General features: G+C 39.9%; 1 protein-coding gene across 43 annotated transcripts in view; it reads left to right on the top strand.

Annotated features, from left to right (window-relative positions):
• Positions 1-22,194, top strand: part of DOCK9 (dedicator of cytokinesis 9) — a 292,065-nt gene that overhangs the window by 176,299 nt on the left and 93,572 nt on the right. For all 43 annotated transcript variants that reach the window (XM_057299611.2, XM_055096929.2, XM_055096933.2 and 40 more), the window contains exons 10-16: positions 6,166-6,240; positions 7,738-7,878; positions 8,357-8,560; positions 8,948-9,070; positions 12,584-12,666; positions 13,236-13,358; positions 22,112-22,191. In XM_057299611.2, the coding sequence (XP_057155594.2) occupies positions 6,166-6,240; positions 7,738-7,878; positions 8,357-8,560; positions 8,948-9,070; positions 12,584-12,666; positions 13,236-13,358; positions 22,112-22,191 (829 nt within the window). The remainder of the gene's footprint in view (positions 1-6,165; positions 6,241-7,737; positions 7,879-8,356; positions 8,561-8,947; positions 9,071-12,583; positions 12,667-13,235; positions 13,359-22,111; positions 22,192-22,194) is intronic.

Raw genomic sequence — 22,194 nt, 5'->3', positions numbered from 1 at the left:
GAGGGGTGGGGAGAGAGAACTGTGCAAGGAGTTTACCCAGGGGATGAAGAGGTAAAGAGGTCAGTATCAGGGAAGGAAGGTGCAAGAAGGGGTCAGGCTGGGAGGCTGGGCCACAGTTCAGTAAGATTACAGAGAAGGGCCTAGAACAATGAGGGCAGGCAGAAGGTGGCTGAAGGTGTAATTTCATGGCAGGTTCCTTTTCTAATCAGCTCCTCTAACCTCCTTCATCCTGTTGCCCCGGCTTTTGTTTTCCACTGTGACTAAGACATAGCCAAACAGGATATGACCGACAGGAAGTTGTTTCAGTGCAAAAATAACTGATGTCTCATTCTGGAATATTATGGAAGGGCTCATTACTTACAGTGTGAGTGATGTAAACCCAAGTTTTCAGAATATTTTGTATAATCTTGGAGCTTATGTTTGTACATTTAGTACTGAACATCTGTATTGTTTTCTTATTAGAGAACACACTGTATTTACCCTAAAACTGGTTCTTTTCCTCCTATTGTCTATTATGGAACCAAACAATTTTTGTTGTAAATATAACAGTGTGTAGCATCAGTCTTATAAATATTTTAGTTTGACACACAAACCGTAGTTCAAGTTAGTTAATTGATTTCTTCCCTAGAAAGTCAAGGAGTAACATAATCAGGTTATAAACTTCATTACTAGTTATTTAATAATTTATTTCTCTGGTTACATTTATATCTTAGGTGACATCAGAACATATATGTCACCTCCTTATATAAAGATAGTGTGAAGAAAACCCACCTTATGTTTTCTTCCACAGCTTTTCTGTTTGTGAGCTTTTATTTTTGTACTCAAAGAATAGCATCCAACTTTTACATTGGTTTCCCCATGTGGTTCTGAAAGAGAAGTAGAATTTCATCTGAATCCAGAATTGCTCACATCCTTTTACCTTTTAACTTTGTTTTAAGCAAATGAACTTATTGTTCCAGGTAAATCTTCCACAGTTGCATGCAGGGGAAAGTATGATGTCTCAGACTTTATAGTCTCATGGAGATGGAGTGAGGATCAAGGGCCATGCTCAGCAGAACTTGTCAGAACCCAGCAGTTTCACGGACACCTTTTCTTAATTTTTAAACCAAGTCTATAATAAGTGCTTTCTTCCCTAGATTCCAATCCAGAAAACAATATCATTGCACTATTATACAAAGGAGCTGGCTAGGCTTGTGTCTGTGGGGTCAGCTGGTGTTGCATTTCTGGGCCTCCTTTGTGAAGAGGATGAACTGATGGTCCTGAGAAGTTAGGTGTCTTGGAAGTAGTGGAAATAAATCATGATAACTCTTTAAACTAAAGAGTATATATTTTGGCCTCAAAACATTTTGCAAAGTCCTCCTATTCCAACCCAATCTGTTTAAATGACCCAACATTCAACACAATGTTTCTGATAATTCATCCTCAGAATAAGATGCTGTTGGCCATAGTCTTTGTCTCTAGATTGTTTTATCTACTCGCAAATAAATTTAAGACACAGAATATGCCTAAAGCCTACAGCAGACTTTCTGGAAACTCTTGAATGTTTGGTCCATAACTACTTCTTAAGACAAAGAAGAAAACCTTGTCAGGGTGTGTCATTAGTGCTTGAATGTAGGGTTTACAGGATGGGGTGGGGTGGGGGAATCGCCCTTGGTTTAGATGAATCATTCTTTTCCTTGTCTTCTCAGCAAACACCAGTTTCTACAGAGAACAGCTCTGCCATTGTGCATTTTCTGTCTCCATTTTCCTCTCATTCTCCTCTCCACGAAACCCAGAGTAGTCAGTGGGCTTTGGGCAGGAAAGTGGCAACAGGGTGTCTGGGGAAAAGCCAGTTGGCTCTTCTTACCATCACAATATAGACTGACCACAGGTTATTTTAAGAGCAGAGCTGGTTTCCATCACTCTGAGAAGTGCTCAACTACAGACTTTGGGATGATATTTGTTATAGCTGTATTTTGTCCACTCTTAGATTGTGAAAGTACATATTACAAGTATTTATTTTATTATCTTTACTAAAATTTTAATTAAAAAGAAGTGTGCTTGCCGCAATAAGTAAAAATACCCAAAGTTGTTTAAAGAAAAGTTCACCTTTTCCCTTCATCCTCCATTCCCACATTCCTGAGAACACTGAAGTTAATAACCGGTTCCAATTCCCCTTTCACCAAACTGATTGCTCATAGAAATATAGATAAACATATGTAAGGTTTTTAAGTTGTTTTTATAAAAATATGTTCATGATATGTACATTATTCTGAAATTTTCTCTATCACTAAAAAATATTTCATAGATGTCCCTCTGGGCCAGTGGAAGATCTGGTTCCCCCTTACATACATGTCAGCAAGCTGCATGATATTTCAACTATTGCTACTGCACAGTTTATTCAGCCATCTCCCTATTAATGAACATTTAAGGTTTTTTTTTTCAGTTTTTAGCCTCTACAAACAGTGCACAATAAACAACATGACATTAAATACTTGTGCTCTTATTTCAGTAGGAGAAATTCCCCAATGTGGAATTTTTAAGTCAAAGTTTATTGTGGTTTTAATGCTTTAAACATTGCCAGGTTACCATCCCAAAAGGCTATAACAATTCACATTTCTGTTTCTCTGCATCTTCACCAGACGAGTGTAAAATGGTATTTTACTGTGCTTTCATTTACATTTTGCTGGTTATTAGTGATATTTTTCATATTTTCATATATTTATTTGCCATTTGTGTTTTTTCTTCCTGACTTGCTTGTTCACATTGTTTACCTTGTTTTCTTCTTTCTTGTGTAGTGTAATAGTTTAGACTCTGAAGCCAGGCAACCTGAGTTAGAAGCCAGGCCTCTATTTCATGATGTAGGTCTTTGGGCAAAGTACCTAACATTCATGACTTAGTGTTTTCTCTTTTAATGAGCAGGGATAATAATAGTACCTGCCTCCTAAGGTTGTATAAAATTAAAATGGGCACTTACGGTAATATCTAGCAGGTAGATATTGGCTATTATCAATAGTAGCTCTTATCATTACTATTCTTCTAGATACTGTTTCCTGACTCTGGGGCAAAGTCCTGCTACCCCTGAACCACATTTTTCTACCTCTTAGATTTTACTTGGTAATTCCATCAGCCACTGTTGGGCATCCTCTGTGTTTAATGCATCATCCTAGACCTTAGGAGGGATGGGAGGAACTTTAAGAAGCCGAATTTGCTTTTTATTTACTCATAGCAGAGCAATAGATGTATATTAGGTAGATTACAAGCTTTTAGGTTATTTTTGCATCTAAAGCTGTCCCTTCTTTTCCAATAAATGATGTCTGTGGTAAAGAATATATCTGTTGGGTGTTAGTGACAAAATCAGAATGCTTTGTGTCTATTTTGGCTAGTAGTTAATTGTTTTTCTTTTATTGTGTCTGCATTCCTATTTGTTCTTTAATTATACCGAGCTCATTAGCAGTTATTCTTGCTTTATTCATTTCTTATTTCCTAGCATAGTCAGCTCAAGACAACAAGCATCTTTCAGAAAGGCACTAGGAATTGCATCTACATTAAGAACCCACTCCTCTGCTCTAGCGTCTGAGAACATAACACAGTGTTTGCCTTTGTTGAAGGGCTCAAGCGGACGATTCAGAAGTAGAATAGATAACTGTTGGTGGTGGCTTGCAGCACCTAGTACTGATGGTTTTGTTAGGAAACACCACAGGCAGTATACAATGTAAAGCAACTTCTTTGGGTTCAGTTAAATAGATTCCACTTGCACGTGTTCTTACTCTTTTGGTGTGAAAAATTAGGAAAGGTGATAGGCTGGATAGAATAAAATGAAGTGGTCCCATCTCCCATATGGAGAGCGCCTGCCACCACAGACATGTTTTGCCCTGGAAGCATAAACAGAAGATTGCAGGAACGCCCCTTCACCTCCATAGCCTTCAGGCTCCCATCGATAGCATCAAGATAAACTTGGTGTGGCAACAGACTTGAGCCATCATCTTGTTTAACATTTTTACCTGGAAATGAAAATGGAATCCAGAGAGGCTAAGTAGCTTGCAAAGCTACTTAATTGAACTAGAACCAGAACCCAGTTTCCTAGTATTCTGGTGCCCATTTTATATAAACATAGACAGCTGATCATGGTAGTTTGGATCATTGCTAAAGACCTATTATATACAACAATCGTATGGCTAAGAAGATTAAGATGCTTATTTTCTCATTATCCATGATTAGAAATGTAATAATCGACTTTGTTCTGCCACCAACAGAAGAGACAAGACGCCTTTTCTGCTGTGGTTGTGAGTGCCCCATCAAGTGGTGAGATGTGACTCATGTCTTTGGGGAAAGTAGCAGATGAGAGAGTACATTCTATTCCGACTCCATAGACTTAACTGTGGAGACTGAGAGTAGTGGAGAGCTCAGACTGACAAGAAGAACAGAATATAGACTTAGAGGCACCAGGCATGAAAAATCATAAAGATGGAGATGACTTCTATCTTGTGAATGTCTGAAAAGCCTCTCTCTCTTTCTGTTCCCAAATCCTTCATCTCCAGCCCTCATCTCTGCCACCATCTGTCGGTTTTCTTCCGTGGCCTCTCTTCTGTCCACCTCTTCAATGTTGGGCCCCCAGGATTTTGTCTTCAGACTCACTTTCACCCTCTCCCTCAGGGCATCTCATCCACTCCCAAGGCTGGAACTCCAGCCTTCCTCTCAGCCTTGCGCTCAAGTTTCATCCCTTTAGCTGTCTATTGGATGTTTCCAGTTGGAAATTCCACAGGCATCTCTACCCAGGCGTCTCTACACAAAGATGATAAAGATATTATCATCTTTTTGGCAGATTTGTTTTTCCTGAGTTTTCTGTCTTGTTCATGGATTCACCATTCAGCAGGCTGCCCAAGCTAGAAATGTGGGATTTGTTAATCGGCCCTGCTGTGAGACTGGGAGGCTGGTGTGATAACCCAAGAAAGACATTGTGGGCCTCTGGGTCTTATCCTTTTTAACCCATTGCCTCAGCCCTGCCCGAGTGATGCTTCTGAAATGTGGAACTCATTTTATTCTCTTACCTAAAAGGTTGCAGGATATTTTAGATTCTGAATGAAATCCCCAATCCTTTTTTTTTTTTTTAAGTGAAAGCAAGTTTATTAAGAAAGTAAAGAAATAAAGAATGGCTATGCCATTGGCAAAGCAGCCCTGTGGGCTGCCGGTTGCCCATTTTTATGTTTTTTTTCTTGATGATATGCTAAACAAGGGGTGGGAAATCCCCAATCCTTGGCATTCAAATCCCAGACTCATTTCTTTTCACTTTTTTTTTTTAAATCATGCCCTGCCTTTCAGTTATGATGAGTGACTTGGTCATTGCTCAGGTGTGACTTGTCCCTTTGCACCTGCTGTGCCTTCTCCTAGAATGCGCTTTTCTCCTTTCCTGGCCAAGTGTTCTTGTCCTTCCAGATGGGCCTTCCCTTGGGAGGTGGTTTCTGACTACCACCCCCTAGTCCAAGTCAGCTCCCACTGTACTTTAAACTTTCTCTTGTCTTCCTTATTACCTGTTGATATGCTCTCTCCCCACCTGGTGTTCCTTGGGACTAGGGACTTCCTTCATTCACATTTCACATAACTTGAGGGCCTGGCTCATAAGAGGTGCTTAATGAATATTTATTGAATTAATTAGCATCTTGTCCTTCAAGATCAGCCATCATTTTCTCTATCTCATCATTCAAAATATATTCCTTCCTCTTCCCCTTCTTGCACCCAGTCACAGACTGGACTCTATTAAATCCTTTCTAGCATCTGGGCTCATTTCCATCCTCAGTGTCTGTCTGTGCATCCTTTTCATTCAGCCAGGGATGTTCAGCTCGATTCTGCCCCTTCATTCCAAGCCTGTCCCATATTCCATTACTTTATGAAGGCTTTCTTGACACACAGATGCTTAATTATTCTCTTTTGCTTTCTTTGTGTTGACTTTGACTCTGTCACTGGTTGTGAGCTTCAGAAGGGCAGGGATCTCATCTTCACTTCTTTTTCCTCCTAGTGCTTACTTTGTGTGCTGCACACTCCCTGGCACACACAGCGGCTCTCCAACACGAGGCAGAGCTTTCCAGCAGCCTCAACCTTCAGGACTGGGCAGCTTTTAAATGTATTTGGGCACCTTTGCAAGAAAAGGATTGTGTTAAATGTAATTTTCATGTATCTTGTTATCAGAGTGCAAGAGAAGCAGAAATCAAACTGAAAAGTGAAAGCAGAGTCAAACTTTTTTATTTGGACCCAGATGCCCAGGTAAGAACTATCTAAATGTTTAATATTTAAAACCAAGTGTGGGAGAGAAAATCATCGATGGGCTTATTTGTTTATTTGTTTGCTTTGTTTATTTTGGAAAAACAAGCAAAATAACTATAGAAAATTCGGGGAAAAGAGGAAAAATAAAAATGTATAATCTTATCACCATAGCATTACTATTGTGAATATTTGATATTCAATAGATGTTTGAAAATTGGGAGAGATTTATTGAAAGACATTCTCAAGTTCACAAAGAACATCTAATTTACCTGTTAAAATAACCATCAGAAAATAACAGGTATCACTGCAGATGCCTGGGAGTCAGTGATAATTCCCGACTAGCCCAGGTTCAGGCTCAAATACAAACCTTTTCCATTTAACTCTAACGATAAGTACTTTTCTGTTTCCTCACAAACCTCATAACCATACGTATGTGTGTTTATATGTCTATATTTTTTATTTGCTTTTAAGAAGTTTTTGTTTATCATTGTAAAATATACATAATATAAAATTTACCATTTTAACCATTTTTAAGTGTACGGTTCAGTGGCATTAAATACATTCTCATTGTTGTACAACCATTACCACCATCCATTTCCAGAACTTCTTCATTTTCCCACACGGAAACTTTGTATCAAATGATAACCTTCCTTTCCTTCTTCCCCCATCCCCTGGTAACCTCTGTTCTACTCTGTGAACCTGCCTATTTTAGGAACCTCATAAATGTGGAATCATACAGTATTTGTCCTTTGTTTCTAGCTTTTTAAACTTAACATAATGTTTTCAAGGTCAATCCATGTTGTAGCATGTGTCAGAATTTCCTTCCTTTCTGTGGCTGAATATTCCATTGTATGTATACACTACATTTTATATATCCTTATAAATCTGTTGATGGACACTTGGTTGGATACTTGATGGACATTGGTTTTGTTGTTCATGATCATAATTTTCAAGCTCTGTATTTTTTCAGTTCATCCATTGAGTGGGTATACCATCATGTCTTTTTTTTTTTTTTTGAGGCAGAGTCTTGCTCTGTCGCCCAGGCTGGAGTGCAGTGGTGCAATCTCGGCTCACTGCAAGCTCCGCCTCCTGGGTTCACACCATTCTTCTGCCTCAGCCTCCCGAGTAGCTGGGACCACAGGTGCCCACTACCACATCTGGCTAATTTTTTTGTATTTTTTGTAGAGACGGGGTCTCACTGGGTTAGCCAGGATGGTCTCGATCTCCTGACCCGGTGAGCCGCCAGCCTCGGCCTCCCAAAGTGCTGGAATTACAGGCGTGAGCCACCGTGCCCGGCCCATGTCTTTGACCATTGTTATAAACTATGTGTGTAACTACTGTAAACCATAGAAACCGATTATATAATAGCAACACTATTGTGAGTAAATAAGTATATATAGCTTTTCCATATTTTATTCCGTTTCCTTTGGATGCATTTATGATGTTTTTTTAAAATAAGAGCATAACTTATTTATATGTTTACATTTTCTTTTAAAGAAGCTTGACTTCTCATCAGCTGAGCCAGAAGTGAAGTCATTTGAAGAGAAGTTTGGAAAAAGGATCCTTGTCAAGTGCAATGATTTATCTTTCAATTTGCAATGCTGTGTTGCCGAAAATGAAGAAGGACCCACTACAAATGTAATTTTTCATTTTAAAAATAAACATTAAAAAAAATAGGCAGAGGTTTCAGATGTACCTTTACAGCGCAGCCTGGATAAGAAATCCTAGTCCCTGGTATCAAAGAGGTGCAGTGTTTGGATCAGGATATGGAGGTTGTTAGCCTGCAAGGACAGGATGTTCGTGATGGAAGATGAGGGTGGCAGGTTTGTGCTCAGCTTTCCAGGAGACAGAGTTCATCTTAGATGCTTTAGGGAACGCAACTGTGTTTTCTATGGAACATACATTATGTAGCAAAACACATAAAGGTAAAATAATTGTTTTGTTTGTTTACTAAAATGTTTTATAAGCTAATTCTCTGTATGCAAAAGGATGAGACTGTTTAGTAATTATTTATGGCAACAGTCCTAAATAGGTCTTGTCATTTCTCTTTTGATAGCAACATTCTTTTGTCCCTGTTTGAGCCATAGTGATCATTGGATTGTTTTGTTTTGTTCAGGTTGAACCTTTCTTTGTTACTCTATCCCTGTTTGACATAAAATACAACCGGAAGATTTCTGCCGATTTCCATGTAGACCTGAACCATTTCTCGGTGAGGCAAATGCTCGCCACCACGTCCCTGGCGCTGATGAATGGCAGTGGGCAGAGCCCATCTGTCCTCAAGGGCATCCTTCATGAAGCCGCCATGCAGTATCCAAAGCAGGTGGGGAGTATGAGCCCAGCATTCCTACTACTCAGACTCACTTTGCATGCTACCTAAATGCACCAAAAATGCTCAAATTAGACCTTGTAATGCACAAGTGGGGTCATTAGACTCTTAATTAATAGTATTTATTATTAGACAGTAAAAGCAAGCTGAGAAATAAGTGGCTTTTAATTTCCTTTCTTCTTTCTAAACGTTCTCCTAGTTACCTCCCTCGCCAAATAGACTTTTTGAGCAGATGATGAACTGTTTGTCAGCTAACTAGTTTGGCACTGGGTGCTTTTTACTAGTTGTCCTGTTTCACTGTTCTTTGCTGTTTAATGTTCATGGGATTTGTTTAACGTAGCTGTGAATTCTGCTTACTGAAGAAAATTGTTTGCCTCCTAGGGAATATTTTCAGTCACTTGTCCTCATCCAGATATATTTCTTGTGGCCAGAATTGAAAAAGTCCTTCAGGGGAGCATCACACATTGCGCTGAGCCATATATGAAAAGTTCAGACTCTTCTAAGGTATGAATGGCTTTTACGCTTTGGGGTGGTAAAAAGCAATCTGAAAAGAGGCCTTTATGTGAAACTATAAATGCTTAATGAAATCAAACATAAGCCATATTTATACTCTAAAAGATGTAGAATATGCTACCTGTATTTACTCTGAACTTTATGTCTTGATTTTGAAGGAAATGTAGTCCTATGTGTAAATAAAATGATCCACTTGACTAGACAATTCTGACATCCTAAAATAATTTGCAAAGGAATTACCAGCTTAATAGTAAACTTTCTGTGTTAGAAGGTACATGTATGATATTCAAATAGAGTTTCTTCTGTTTGTTAATTTGCCTCTTGGGTTCTGAAATTCTATTTTGGTCCACTTACACTTATATATGAGGCTGGAGACCAGGAGATGCCCTTGGCTCAGATGACCTGGCCAGCAGTGTCAGTGATTCAGGTCCACTTGGTTTTTGCTAGAAGGGGCAGAGTTTTAGGTTGAAGATGGAAAGAAAACATACATGATGTATGTTTGGTTTTTTTCAAAGTAGTGTTCATTACTTGGGAAGTGCCTAGGCATGGACATACCATAGAATTATTAAATATTAGAGGTCATCTAGTCCAAGATGTGCTTTCATATTTCAGGACACTGAGGCTCACCAAGGCTTAGTGATCTGCTCAGTGTCTCATGGCTGGAGCTGCCAGGGGGCACATGACTGCCACTTCGTAGCACATTGTGCTACCTGGTTAGTGTAATCTGTTAAGTGCTATTATCCTTGCCAGTTTTACATATTTTTAGTTATTTTTAAAAAAAATTGTGTGGTCATCTGAGAGGCCTGAATTCACTGACAAGGACTGGTCAGCAGTAGGAGTGGATACCCCAGAGGCTGTGAGTGAAGTTTACTAAGTTGGATTCAGAGCTTCCTATCTTCACCTCTATGGGCGCCCATGCATCACAGCTGTGTCCACAGGATGCACGATGGCCATTGAGAAATGGATTTTGGAGTCAGAAGACCTGGGTGCTGCATGCTTAACTCATCTGGGTCCTTTGGACAAATCACATCACCTCTCTGGCCTCCAGATGTTCCTTCTGTGCATGAAGGATGATGTTACTTCTTGCCTCTGCCTTCCTCATAGGGACAGTGTTAGGATCAAACAGATCATGTATGAGTCAGTGCTGTGGGCACCATAAATCACAGAAAGCCCAGAAGACATCGTCATTTATTACAGCCCCAGTCAAGTAAAAGCCCATTTACCCAGGCACATTGGTTCCAACAGTAAGCCTTTTTGGCTGATGAAAGCTGTGTAAAGTTTGGTCTCTGGAGAGAAGCTGTTTTATTTTTTTAAACCAAGTCTGTAAAACCTTGGACGAGAAGCTCTTTTAGCTCTTTTATGTTTTGATCAATAATCAATGAAGGCCCAAGATAAGATCTCCTCCCCCGACCGTGTATGCAACACATTTCCAAGGCCCATCCACAGCAACTTTGTTACTTCTGCCTGCCGCATGCATGGTTTGAAATTTGGCAGCTCATATTGGTGTAAAAATCACATATCACTGTAGGCTAAACTTACCTCTGCACACTCCTCCATGTCCACTGAGCATCTGCTGAAGTCTGCTTTTTCTTCATTTTTTATGGAATGTAAAGCTCATCCATGTGTACATTATTCATGCATTTACTTTCCTGCCACCTCCAAAGCATTCAATTAAAGCAGGAATTAAGGCTCAACTATCTTACTTTAGCACAGTTTTGGCAGAGATGTTACAGTGAGATGATTTTTTTCTGTCTGTCAAAGTTGTTTCTTCATGTTTTCCAAGATGGTCTAGAACATCATTTAGAGTAAATTTTCATTTTGGAGGAAATTTTTATGAAAAGTCTCTGTAGGTATCTCCTGTGAATAGATGTTTTAAAAAGAAAAAGAAGGGGAAAAAAGCCCAAAGGGAAAAAATAAGTTTCTTACTCTGACTTTCACACATACTGTGTTCTATTTGCACCCTTCATATGTCTGAGAGCTAAGTCCTCATTCACTGCAGAAAAGGCTTATTGATGTTTTATGTTTTAGCTTTAAATTTTATGAAATTACTGCATTTTACTCCACAACATATTCATCATTGTTAGAACCAAAAAATCTTGAACCTGAAAATGTTTAAGTAAATTGACCCTGCAGCTAGGTAGGCCATTGTACCCTATAACTCATACACCTAAGACCCCACTAAGTCGCCCCACCCAGGGAGGCAAGAACATACCTCATTGGAGAAGGGGGGAGGTCCTAGATGATTCCCTGACATCTCTTCCAATTAGGATGTATTTTCCAGGTTACTCATGAAGGCAGCAGTTCCTACAGCATGATTATGGTAGGATTATAAAGTTTTGCAACTGAAAGGGATCATGAAAAGTATAGCCTAGCCCCCATTTTCAGGTGTGGATAGTGGAGCCCAGAGAGGTTTGATGGTCTACAGAGTCATACAGCTGGATTCAGTGTGACTTAGAGACAGACAGCTCTGTCATCTAGATCCTTCTGGATCCTTCTAGATCCTTCCTGTGGCTGATGGTACACACAGATCACCGGAGGTCTTGTCAGAATGCACGTTCTGATCCAGGAAGTTTGGGGCAAGGCCTGAGACTCTGCATTTCTACAGTGATGCTGATGCTATAGCACACTTTGGTTTTGGAGTACATTTCCCAAAATTGGTTTGACTTTGATATACTTATGTAAAAGACCCTTCAGTAAAAAAAAAAATAAAAAATCAAGTAATGTAAAAGACCCTTCACTGTAACTCTGAGACAATCAAACTTTGCATTGATGACAAAGCACTATCATAGTACAGACAAATTTGGAAAAATTAAGCATTATCTTTTTTAGCAGTAGGGGTATAGATGATTAATAATAGGCCTGCCTTAGGCTAAAAGCAAATAAGCTTCATTGTACACTGTGAATTAATCAATCAATCAACAACAAACCAAAATTGATCATTAGGAAGTAGAAATAGCAGTAATTCATATTTAGAAAGCAAGAATATAGCATTGAGAACCTCAGCCTAACTGAAGTCAGTATCTTAATATCTTATCCCTTATATTGTGGGAATCAGCATAAGCTAGTGCACTTTAGGAGCTGTGAAAGCTTAGTATTTTAATTAGTGTTCTCATTTCAATCCTAATAATGTGATATATTTTGATATGGATACCAAATAGTAATTATTAATAACTCAGTAGACTTATAATAACTAGCACTTAGTCATAAAGATGTATGAAAACCTCTGAAACAGCATGTTTGTTGCCCGTAAAGACCAAAGAAGAGACATGGATTTTGGAAAGTCTTCGTTCTGTATTCTTTGAGAATCACTGCTAGAGAATGCCTTAAATAAAGTACTCTGCGCAGAGTGTGAATCCAGCCATATTCATTACTGTATGATGTGCTTTTCTATGCATCCAATGCTATGGTAAGGACTTATTTAGTGAGCATGTAAGGATGGCTCTTGAGGTCACAGTTCTTTCAGTGAGATGCAGTATCTCATAGCTTTATTCTCATGTCTTCAAGGTGGCCCAGAAGGTGCTGAAGAATGCCAAGCAGGCATGCCAAAGACTAGGACAGTATAGAATGCCATTTGCTTGGGCAGCAAGGTAAGGAACACCTTTTATACCTTTTAAATCGATATAAATAGGTGCATGGATGGGTCAATAGGCCTATTCTGTTTGTTGTTCAGAGACAAAGAGGATTTGAATGTGTAAAATTGAGAAATACATAAGCCCAGATTTTGAAAAAATCATTTAGTAGAGTCACAGAGAGGATAGACACTGTCTGGAGAAGTGCTACCTGGAACTGGCAGGGTGCACGGGAGTGTTAGCTGCAGAGCTGGGATTCAAGGACCCAACCACATGCCTCCAGCTGGAAGTCAGGGCAATCCAGTGAGGCCTGGGGTGATCTTTATCTCTTGACTCTACTTGTTAAGCATTTGACTTGTGTATGTTGTTTCCTAAGCACAAGCCATTGGCTGGAACTGTTTTCTATGTAAAATTGATTTAGTTGTCCTCATCCCCATAGATGTTTTCCATGTTTTTAGATAATGAGATTTCTGTTGGCTATAGCCAATGGAATAATAATTAGACTTCTCATAGAAACTAGACTTAAATAATGAATTGATTTTGGTGTTTTGGAAACCCAGTTTAGAAATGTTGCTTTGCCATTTCAGGACATTGTTTAAGGATGCATCTGGAAATCTTGACAAAAATGCCAGATTTTCTGCCATCTACAGGCAAGACAGCAATAAGCTATCCAATGATGACATGCTCAAGTTACTTGCAGACTTTCGGAAGTGAGTTTCAAGGTCTTATTTCCACACCTGAAAAATAGAAGCTGTGTAGTGGGGTGGGAGGAACAGGGGAGCAGTCACTTAGGTTGCTCGATTTAAACATCAGAGGGGATGGCAAATGAGCGTGAAGCATTTCCTCAAACCCTTGAGAAGAAAGATGGGGTGAAAATCAGAAGAATAACCAGTTAATTTGAATTCTGTAGAGGATGTTTTGGGTGGTGCTGTGAAGGGTGGACTGGGTAAGGATGAGCCTATGGTGGGGAGGAAACAGTTGAGGAACCTTGTCAAGAGGTGAGAAAGGACTCAGCAAAGCCACTGCAAGTGCAAACAGGAAGAAGGGGACAAATTCAAGTCGTGCCAAAGAGATACGATGACTGGGTCTTGGCTTGGGGTGGTAATAGTCTAAGATAAATAACTTGCAAGGTTTCTAACTTGGAAGTTTCTGTCACCAGTTGTTGCTTAGCTTGTGGAAGCATTGCTCCACTCTGCCTCTGGCCTCACATGGTCCTCTTCCTGTGTGTCTCTGTCTAAATTCCCTTCTTAGAACACTAGTGATAAAGCATCAGGTCCAAGCCTAGTGACCTCATCTTGACTGATTGCATCTGCAGAGACCCTGTTTCCAAATAGGTCACATTTATAGGTACAAAGGGTTAGGACTTCACCATGCTTTTGGAGCAAGGAATGTGTGCAACATCACAGGGCCGGCAGCTTCCCCAAGTCAGTCTCACCCGAGGGTCTGTGTTCTTAACCTCTATGCTGTTTTGCTGCTACATCCTAAAGAGTTCACTCTGAACCTTTGAAACTGATTTTCTTTGCTAGGGAGATGGGTCTTAGAATTTTTCTGGGGAAATTCTGGGAACGTGAAAGAGCTGAGGGCGCTAGAAGATGTGAAGTGAAAAGAATAGCTGAGAGCCAAATGCTAACTATTCTATGCCAAAGGTATCCTTTTTTTTTTTTTTTGTGCATATCAAAATAGCAATCTTATCAGTTTGTCTAGAACTCAAGAATGGTTGCTTAGCTTTCTTTAACCTTATTTGACCTTTTTCTTATCTGTCTTCAGTAGTAGGAATAGAAACGATATGAGTCATAGAAACAGGCTCAATAAGTTCTGAAAACACAGAGATGTGTTCCTAATCTGAATCCAATCACGTCCACGTCAGCAGGCGGCTTCAGCCTTCACAGCGACGTGAAATCCCTTGTCAAGAGGCTCAGAAAGGTAGAAAGGATTCTCAAGGTCTCTTTCAGTTATGTGATTATACAGTTTTTGACTGTCTTGATGTTTCCCCTGTTTGGAGCTTTAATGAGAAGTGCAACCTCAGTTTTGCTAACATGAAGCTAATCTTACCTGGACAGATAAGGTTGGCCTGTTCAGCAAAGCAGTGTGCATGCCCACTGGGCTGATTTGGAATGAACCTTTCACAGCTCACGTAGGGAATTGGAGAAGGGGGAGAGGAGGATACTGGTGAAGGATGAGGCCTGCTGGGTTAGCCTTCCAGGGTTTCTGGACCATACAGGTGCCCCAAATTCCCAGTCACTATCTGACAGTTTTATGACCTGGTAAGGACACAGGTCTTGGCCAGGGAGTGCCCCTGGATCCCTATGAATCTGTTATTCATGAAAGACTAAATGAAAGAATAGTACCTTATTTTTACTTTTAAATCATAGAGGTTCTTTAGTTTACAAACATAATACATGTTCATTTTAGAAATTTTGAGAAATACAGAAGAATAAAAGGATGAAGAAAGGTTTACTACTAGTTTTAACCTTCGTGGTGAACTTTTGGAGAACTTTTTTTTTTTTTTTTTGAGATGGGGTCTCACTCTGTCCCTCAGGCTGGAGTACAGTAGCACGATTTCTGCTCACTGCAACCTCTGCCTCCCGAGTTCAAGCGATTCTCCTGCCTCAGCCTCCCAAGTAGCTGGGACTACAGGCGCCCACCACTACACCTGGCTAATTTTTGTATTTTTAGTAGAGATGGGGTTTCACCATATTGGCCAGGCTGATCTCAAACTGCTGACCTTGTGATCTGCCCGCCTCAGCCTCCCAAAGTGCTGGGATTACAGGCGTGAGCCACCATGCCCAGCCTAGGGGGGAACATTTTTTTTTACGTTTTATTCCTTTACATTTTATTTTAGTTTATCTTATGTAGCTATGATCATACTAAATATGTAATATTTCCCTGCACAACTCAAGTATTTTCTGAAAGTGTTATATATACATTTTTATAGACATCACTTTTAATGCATAAATATTATAATAGTCCATTGAGATAGACCATAGATTATTTAACTCTGCCCCCATTTTTTGACTTTTTTTTTTTTTTTCCCGAGATGGAGTCTCGCTCTGTTGCCAGGCTGGAGTGCAGTGGCACCATCTCAGCTCACTGCAACCTCCGCCTCCCGGGTTCAAGCAATTCTCCTGCCTCAGCCTCCTGAGTAGCTGGGACTCCTGAGTAGCTGAGTAGCATGCCCCGCTAATTTTTTTTTTTTTTTTTTTTTTTTTTTGTATTTTAGTAGAGATACTAAATATCTCACCATGTTGCCCAGGCTGGTATCGAACTCCTGACCTCAGGCAATCCGCCCCCTCAGCTTCCCAAAGTGCTGGGATTACAGGTGTGAGCCACCACGCCCAGCCATTTTTTGACTTTTAATGTGTTTCTGATTTTTCAGAATTATACCTATAAGCCACAGTTAGAATCTTTAAAAAAATCTTCTCTATTGGTAGTGGGTAATATATTATCATACATACTATATTATCATATAGTGATTACTGTCATTTTTTGAGTTTCAAGAAAATTTCATTCTTACTAATTTTTTCAAAAACCAGTCACCTTTAGTTGGATAGATTTCAGTATTTTCCTTCGCTCAACTACCATGCAACTCTTAATAACCATGAGGTGGGTCTGCGCGTACTTAGGAAAGTGAATACACTATATTATTAAGGAAGAAAAAATATATCTGTATTACTATATTTTTTGAAAGAAAATATCATATATTTCTTTTGTATGTAAATGAAGAAATGGATAAGCAAGTAGCTATCTAGATGGAAAGATAAGCATAAAAATAGCTATTTAGGATATATGCCAAATAATCATGGTTATCTCTGAGGGATGGGTTGATGGGTGATATTTCACCTTCCACTTTATAACATTCTGTCATTTTTACATGAACTTTTAAAAGACTAACACTTACTTTTATATTCAGACAAAACAAACAATGAAGTTTTTTATATGTGATGGAGGTTGGAGCCCTGTCTCAGAAGTTACTTCCTAGGCTGGTTAGTTTGAGACTTCCCCACAGTGGCGGCTCCTCAGGGGCAGCCCCAGTGCATGGTCCTGTCTTCAGTGGAGGCTGGGGAGTGGGGCTTCACATGGTCACTAATTTGAAAGTGATGGGAGCAGAAAGCCTGTGGCCAGGCAGCAGAGAGCCCAGGGAAAACCAAGTGTGAGTTCTCTTCTGCACACCACTTCTTCATGCATGTGCTCAGCAGGAGGGCATTGGTGTGAAGGGTGTGCTCCAGGTGGCCAGTTAGAGACCCAGAAACCTGAAAACAGGGATCCGATGGTGACAGCGTAGAAGACACAGCAGGATAAGTGAGGCCACGCTCCTCAATAAGTATCCAAAGAAACTTTGGTGCCCACTCCCAGCATTCTTCACAACAGAGTTAGGGGACGTGGAGAATTCCTTTTTCATTTTTAAAAAATCTTTGCATTGCTATTTTTCTTTCCTCTATATATTTTACAGGAAATAATCTCATGTCAGTGGCCTGGGCACCGGCTTGGATCCAAAGCTATTGTTTCTACCCCCATGATTGTCTCAAAATGTTATTTAATAATGCATGAAAAAAATTTCTTCACGCTGTCTCAGTCTTTACAAAACAGCTGCCAAAGCTCATAAGCCACTTTCCTTTTTCCCTTGCAATAATTACCCAGGGATATGTTCCAAGATTTAGTAAGAAAGCGATTCTGTCAGGTAGATGATATTGCTAACATTTTATAAGAAGAGAGACTTGGTACTTTCTATTTGATTTGTTCACGGTGGTATCTCATGGATAAGATGGTATCTCATCTTTTCTAACTTCTGCAGGAAATGCGAAGGCATGAAGGCAAAGTATAAAAATAGAACGTTTTCTTTAAAATGTAGACCTTTTTAATGGTACTACGTTGGATAGTTTAGGTAATAATACTACTAAAGTTTTTGCATATGCAACTTAATGTATCTATGTTTATTTGTACACTCATTTTCTTTGCATCCAGGTTTTACAGTCTTACCCCGATTTTGCTCTGGTTACACTGCACTCAAGCCAAGTAGGGCTGCTTGACTTTCTCTAAACCCACTGTGGACTTCCCTCTGCCATGCTTTTCTCTCTGCCCAAATTGTGTCCCCTTCCTGCCTCATCAAGCAGCACATAAATCACAAACACATACAACATACACACTTCCCCTTTTCCTTTGTCTCTCTCGGGGAACTCTACTCATCTTTCAAAGCCCAATCTGTGGCTCACTTCTGTGCTGGGAGTCCTGGAGGCAGTTACTTGGCTTCTCTGCCTGAGCCGCCTCCTCTTTTTAAGGGTGGATAATAATAGCCCCTGCCCCCTAAAACCGTGGTGGGGAATAAATGCAAAAGGCATTAAGGTGATTTCTCCCACCATGAATACTGATCTCATCCCGTGTTCCCTCTCGATAGATCTAGATACTCTGCCTTCTGGTAGAGGTTTGTACATACTCTGTGAAAGTGATTGCCCTCATATGCCGTAAGTAGCTTACAGTGTCTACTGGACTTTTGGCTTCTTGAGGAAAGAAATTATGTCTTGTTTGCATTCCCCCATGGTCCTGAGTACATACATTGCAGCATATCCTAAGCACTTGATAAATGCTTATTGAATTTTCTTCTTAGACATAAACTCAGTGGTTTCTGTTGAAACAAAAATATCTCAAATTTCTTTCAATCATATATACTTGTTTTTTTTTTAAGTGACACCAAAGCTTTTAGGGAATATTTCCTTTCACAAAACACAGTTAGAAGATTAAACTCACCACCAATAGCAGTCCAAACATACCTGTATTGCCAGCTAATCATTTTAACGAGCCAATACAGGAAGTCAGGAAGGGAGGACCGGCTGCAGAAACACTTAGATAAGGACCCCAAATCTGTTGGCATGGGAGGACTGCTAGTTGATGATACCATTCCCATTTCCTCTGTGGAATTGTTGAGTCAGCAGAAATGGATGGGCAGTGGGAAGGGAAAATGTTCCTAAGAGAGAGTTTGAGCCTCACTTCTACATTCACACACAGACAGGAGCAGTTCCCAGAGGCCAGGCATCCTGCAAGTGTCTGTATTGCATGCTTACTTAATTTGTGTAATTTTAAGATGAGTTTTCATGTTCAAGGATTATTTTATAAATTTTGCACAGAATATAGGTACTCTTTAGCAAAACAAAGCAAAAAAACCAAAACTATTCTCAGTCATGAAAGAATTCAGTTTGTGTAACACGCACACAACCACCACTCTGGAAGTGCATAAAAAGGCAGTAAAATCTTTATTGCCTGTGAGTGTTTGATGTCTAATAAACCAGATTCAACATAAACCGTAAACTTTTGAAATGGGTTTGAGATTGGGTTTTTAAAAACTTAAAGCTGGCAAAAAAAAAAAAAACTTTTAAAAGCCCATGTGCTATATAATATGGAACTAAACTCAGAAATGTGCTTGGAAACACATGGAAAGAATGTCTTTACAGAAGCAGCAACTAGAAGTAAAATCTCTCAGCAGAGAGAGGAAATAGAATAAGAAATAACTATAGTTAGGCACAGAAGGACACAATACACTATAGGAAGATTTCCAGTGAAGATCATTTAATTAAAATATGTTGCTTAGAAACGTATTTTAATTGTGTTCCACCTCTCTCAAAAATTTATATGTGGAGGATGTTGGAGTGATCTTAAAAATGGTGACGAAGATGCCTGTTCATTCATAGGTGGAAATAATTAGGAGGGGGTGAAATCCGTTACCCTTGCATACTTACTTATATTTAAAAGTATAATTTGTAATAAGCAGAGTATTTCTAACTCAAAGCAGATACAACTTCATAGGTGTCTCTACAATTTTGTGGAGTGCAGTGTCTTGTGATGTGTTGTGGTGTTGAATTCCTCCACTGAAGAGGTGAGCAAGGCACCGTATGTCAAGAAAATTGATACCTTCATAAAACCCCCTGTCTGAAGGTTGATGCCCCTGAAGAGTTCTATGTGAAGCTGAGAGAGGCTCCACAAGATATCATCATAGGAGTACCCAGAGCTTGGGAGATGCTCGGTCAAAAGCTCTCAGGAAATGGCTGACCCTTGAGGGGAGGCTGCTGCCCCTCCTCCCACCAACAGAAAAGAATCTTGTGTGTGTGAAGCAGCTCACACCGCAGGCACAGGGGCAAACTGCAGGGGAATGCTTGGCTGTACCTGGAGAGCTCTTGGCCAGAAATCTTTTCAACGGAAGGCGGAACATGTGAAAAATCATTGACTTGCCTTCCTGACCATTACCTCTTTCAGGAACTGTTCATTTAAACTCAGATGTAAACAGAAGACAAGTGGAAATGAGAGGGAGGGACCCTGAGAGAAAGAGATTTAGCAGCTTAGAGCTGGCGATGGGCCACGATGGATCTTTTCAACATCGTCTCTAGTCTTAAGGATGCAGGAATTTAGAAATTTTAGGGAAGTCCTAATTCAGGTGACAAATATTCCAAGATGTACTGAGGAGTGACACGTGAGGCTGCCTAATAGTCAGCAGTCATATCCAAAGAATCTGCAAAATTGTAGGTAGGAACTTTTCAAAAATGGGAACAAAACCAAATGCTGAATCTGCCAGTCCCTGTGCTTTGGTGATCTTTGGCAATGTTCTAAAGGAGATCTGAAACAGGTGGCTTAGGAAGGACTGTGAGGCGGCATTCTGTTTCCTAAGACTAAGTCATATCGTGTTGAACTAGTCATCCTAACTGCATTTCTTCTCTCTTTGTAACTGCGCCGCTAAGCTTGTGTAGTAGAGGAGTGCAAAGGCTTCAGCAGAATGTATTTACCACGTGTGGGTGCTGTGGTAGCCTGTGAATGAGTCAAAGAAGCGCTGCACACGTGAGTGGGCAGTTGTTCAACTGCTGGAAAAACCAGATGCTAGGGAGGGTGATGAATGAGCTAGTGTCAGTCTGGAAATGGGCCTCCAGAGACTTGGGAAGGAGCCTGTTCTTGGCAATATTCTGTGCAGTATCTTTATCAATGACTTTTATGAGACTATAACATGCTGATTAAATATTTTTATGACATAAAGCTATTAGGAATATCTAATGCAGTAGGTGGTAGAATCTGGATCTAGGAGGACTTTGATAAACTAGAAATAGCTCAAACACAATACGATGAAATTTCAGCAAGACAAAAATTAAATTCTCTTCTGAGGTCCAAAAATATAATTATATAAATAAAGGACAAAGAAATAAGCATGTGAAAAAAGATGTAGGAATTTTAGGTGACCGTAAATTTCTTGTGAGTCACTAGGATGGTATGGCTACCTAAAAGTAATAGCTTTGGGGCTGTGTTAGTAGACAGGTATATTGTTGAAAACCAGACAGAGGCTGTGCACCCAGCTGTGCACCCACACTGGCCAGATGTATGCAGTTCCAGGCTCTGTAATATAAATGGCAGGTTCTTCTGGGAGAGAATGACATTGGGGCAGGTGCAAAAGTACTGAGAATAGAGGGCTTCAGAATGTGTAGTATAGGTGGTTGAAAGATAGAGGAACATCGCTAGACCCCTTGGTGAGCAGAAGTTTCAGGGAGGTGAATTTCACCATGCTATGAGCAAGAGCAGACTAGTGTCAAAACCGCTGAGTCAGAAGTCTCATTGTCACTAGGAAGGGTGAGGCAGTAGCAGCACTTGTCAGGAGTGTCACAGGGGATTCCTATATTGGATTGAGTCAGAACAAATATTAATACAACAATTTCAGTGAGCTTCGACTCTGTACCCAGCATTGTGCTGGACACTGGAGCCTAAGATGATTTCTAGTTCCTGATGGTGATGATTGTATGTTTTATTTTATTTTTTATTTCAATAGGTTTTTGGAGAACAGGTGGTGTTTGCTTACATGAATAAGTTCTTTAGTGGTGATTTCTGTGATTTTGGTGCACCCATCACACGAGCAATGTACACTGTACCCAATGTGTAGTCTTTTTTCGCTCACCCCACTCCCACCCTTTCCCACAAGTCGCCAAAGTTCATTGTATCATTCTGCTGCCTTTGCATCCTCATAGCTTAGCTCCCCCAAATGGTGATGATTCTAAATGAGCCAAATATTTATGGTGAGGCTGGAGTGATTCAGGAACACTTGAGCTATAACTGTTTTGCTGATATTCTTTATCTAGACCTGTACTGTGTAGTGCGCAGCCACTAGCCATGTGTGGCTGTCCTGTGAAATACAGGACGTCTGAATTGAGATGTGCTTTAAGTATAAAACCAGTAATACATATCTGGTTTTAAAGACTTAGAGTACACATTTTTTATACTGATTAAATACTGACATGGTAATATTTTGGACCTATTGGGTTGAGTGAAGTATATTATTAAAATAAATGTTACCAGTTCCTGTTTGCTGTTTTTCATGAGGCTACTAGAATGTTTAAAATTGTCTTTATGGCTTGCTTTATATTTCTCTTGGAAGTGCTGCTCTAGAGTGTCGGTTTTAGAGTTAACTTATAAATGTTTAATTTTTCTCTTCTTTTGTTTGCAGACCTGAGAAGATGGCTAAGCTCCCAGTGATTTTAGGCAATCTAGACATTACAATTGATAATGTTTCCTCAGACTTCCCTAGTA

Source organism: Pan paniscus, chromosome 14, assembly GCF_029289425.2.
Source record: "Pan paniscus chromosome 14, NHGRI_mPanPan1-v2.0_pri, whole genome shotgun sequence".
Classification (NCBI taxonomy): Eukaryota; Metazoa; Chordata; class Mammalia; order Primates; family Hominidae; genus Pan; species Pan paniscus.
Note: the sequence above shows the minus strand (reverse complement) of the source record. Positions and strands in the feature narration are given on the sequence as shown.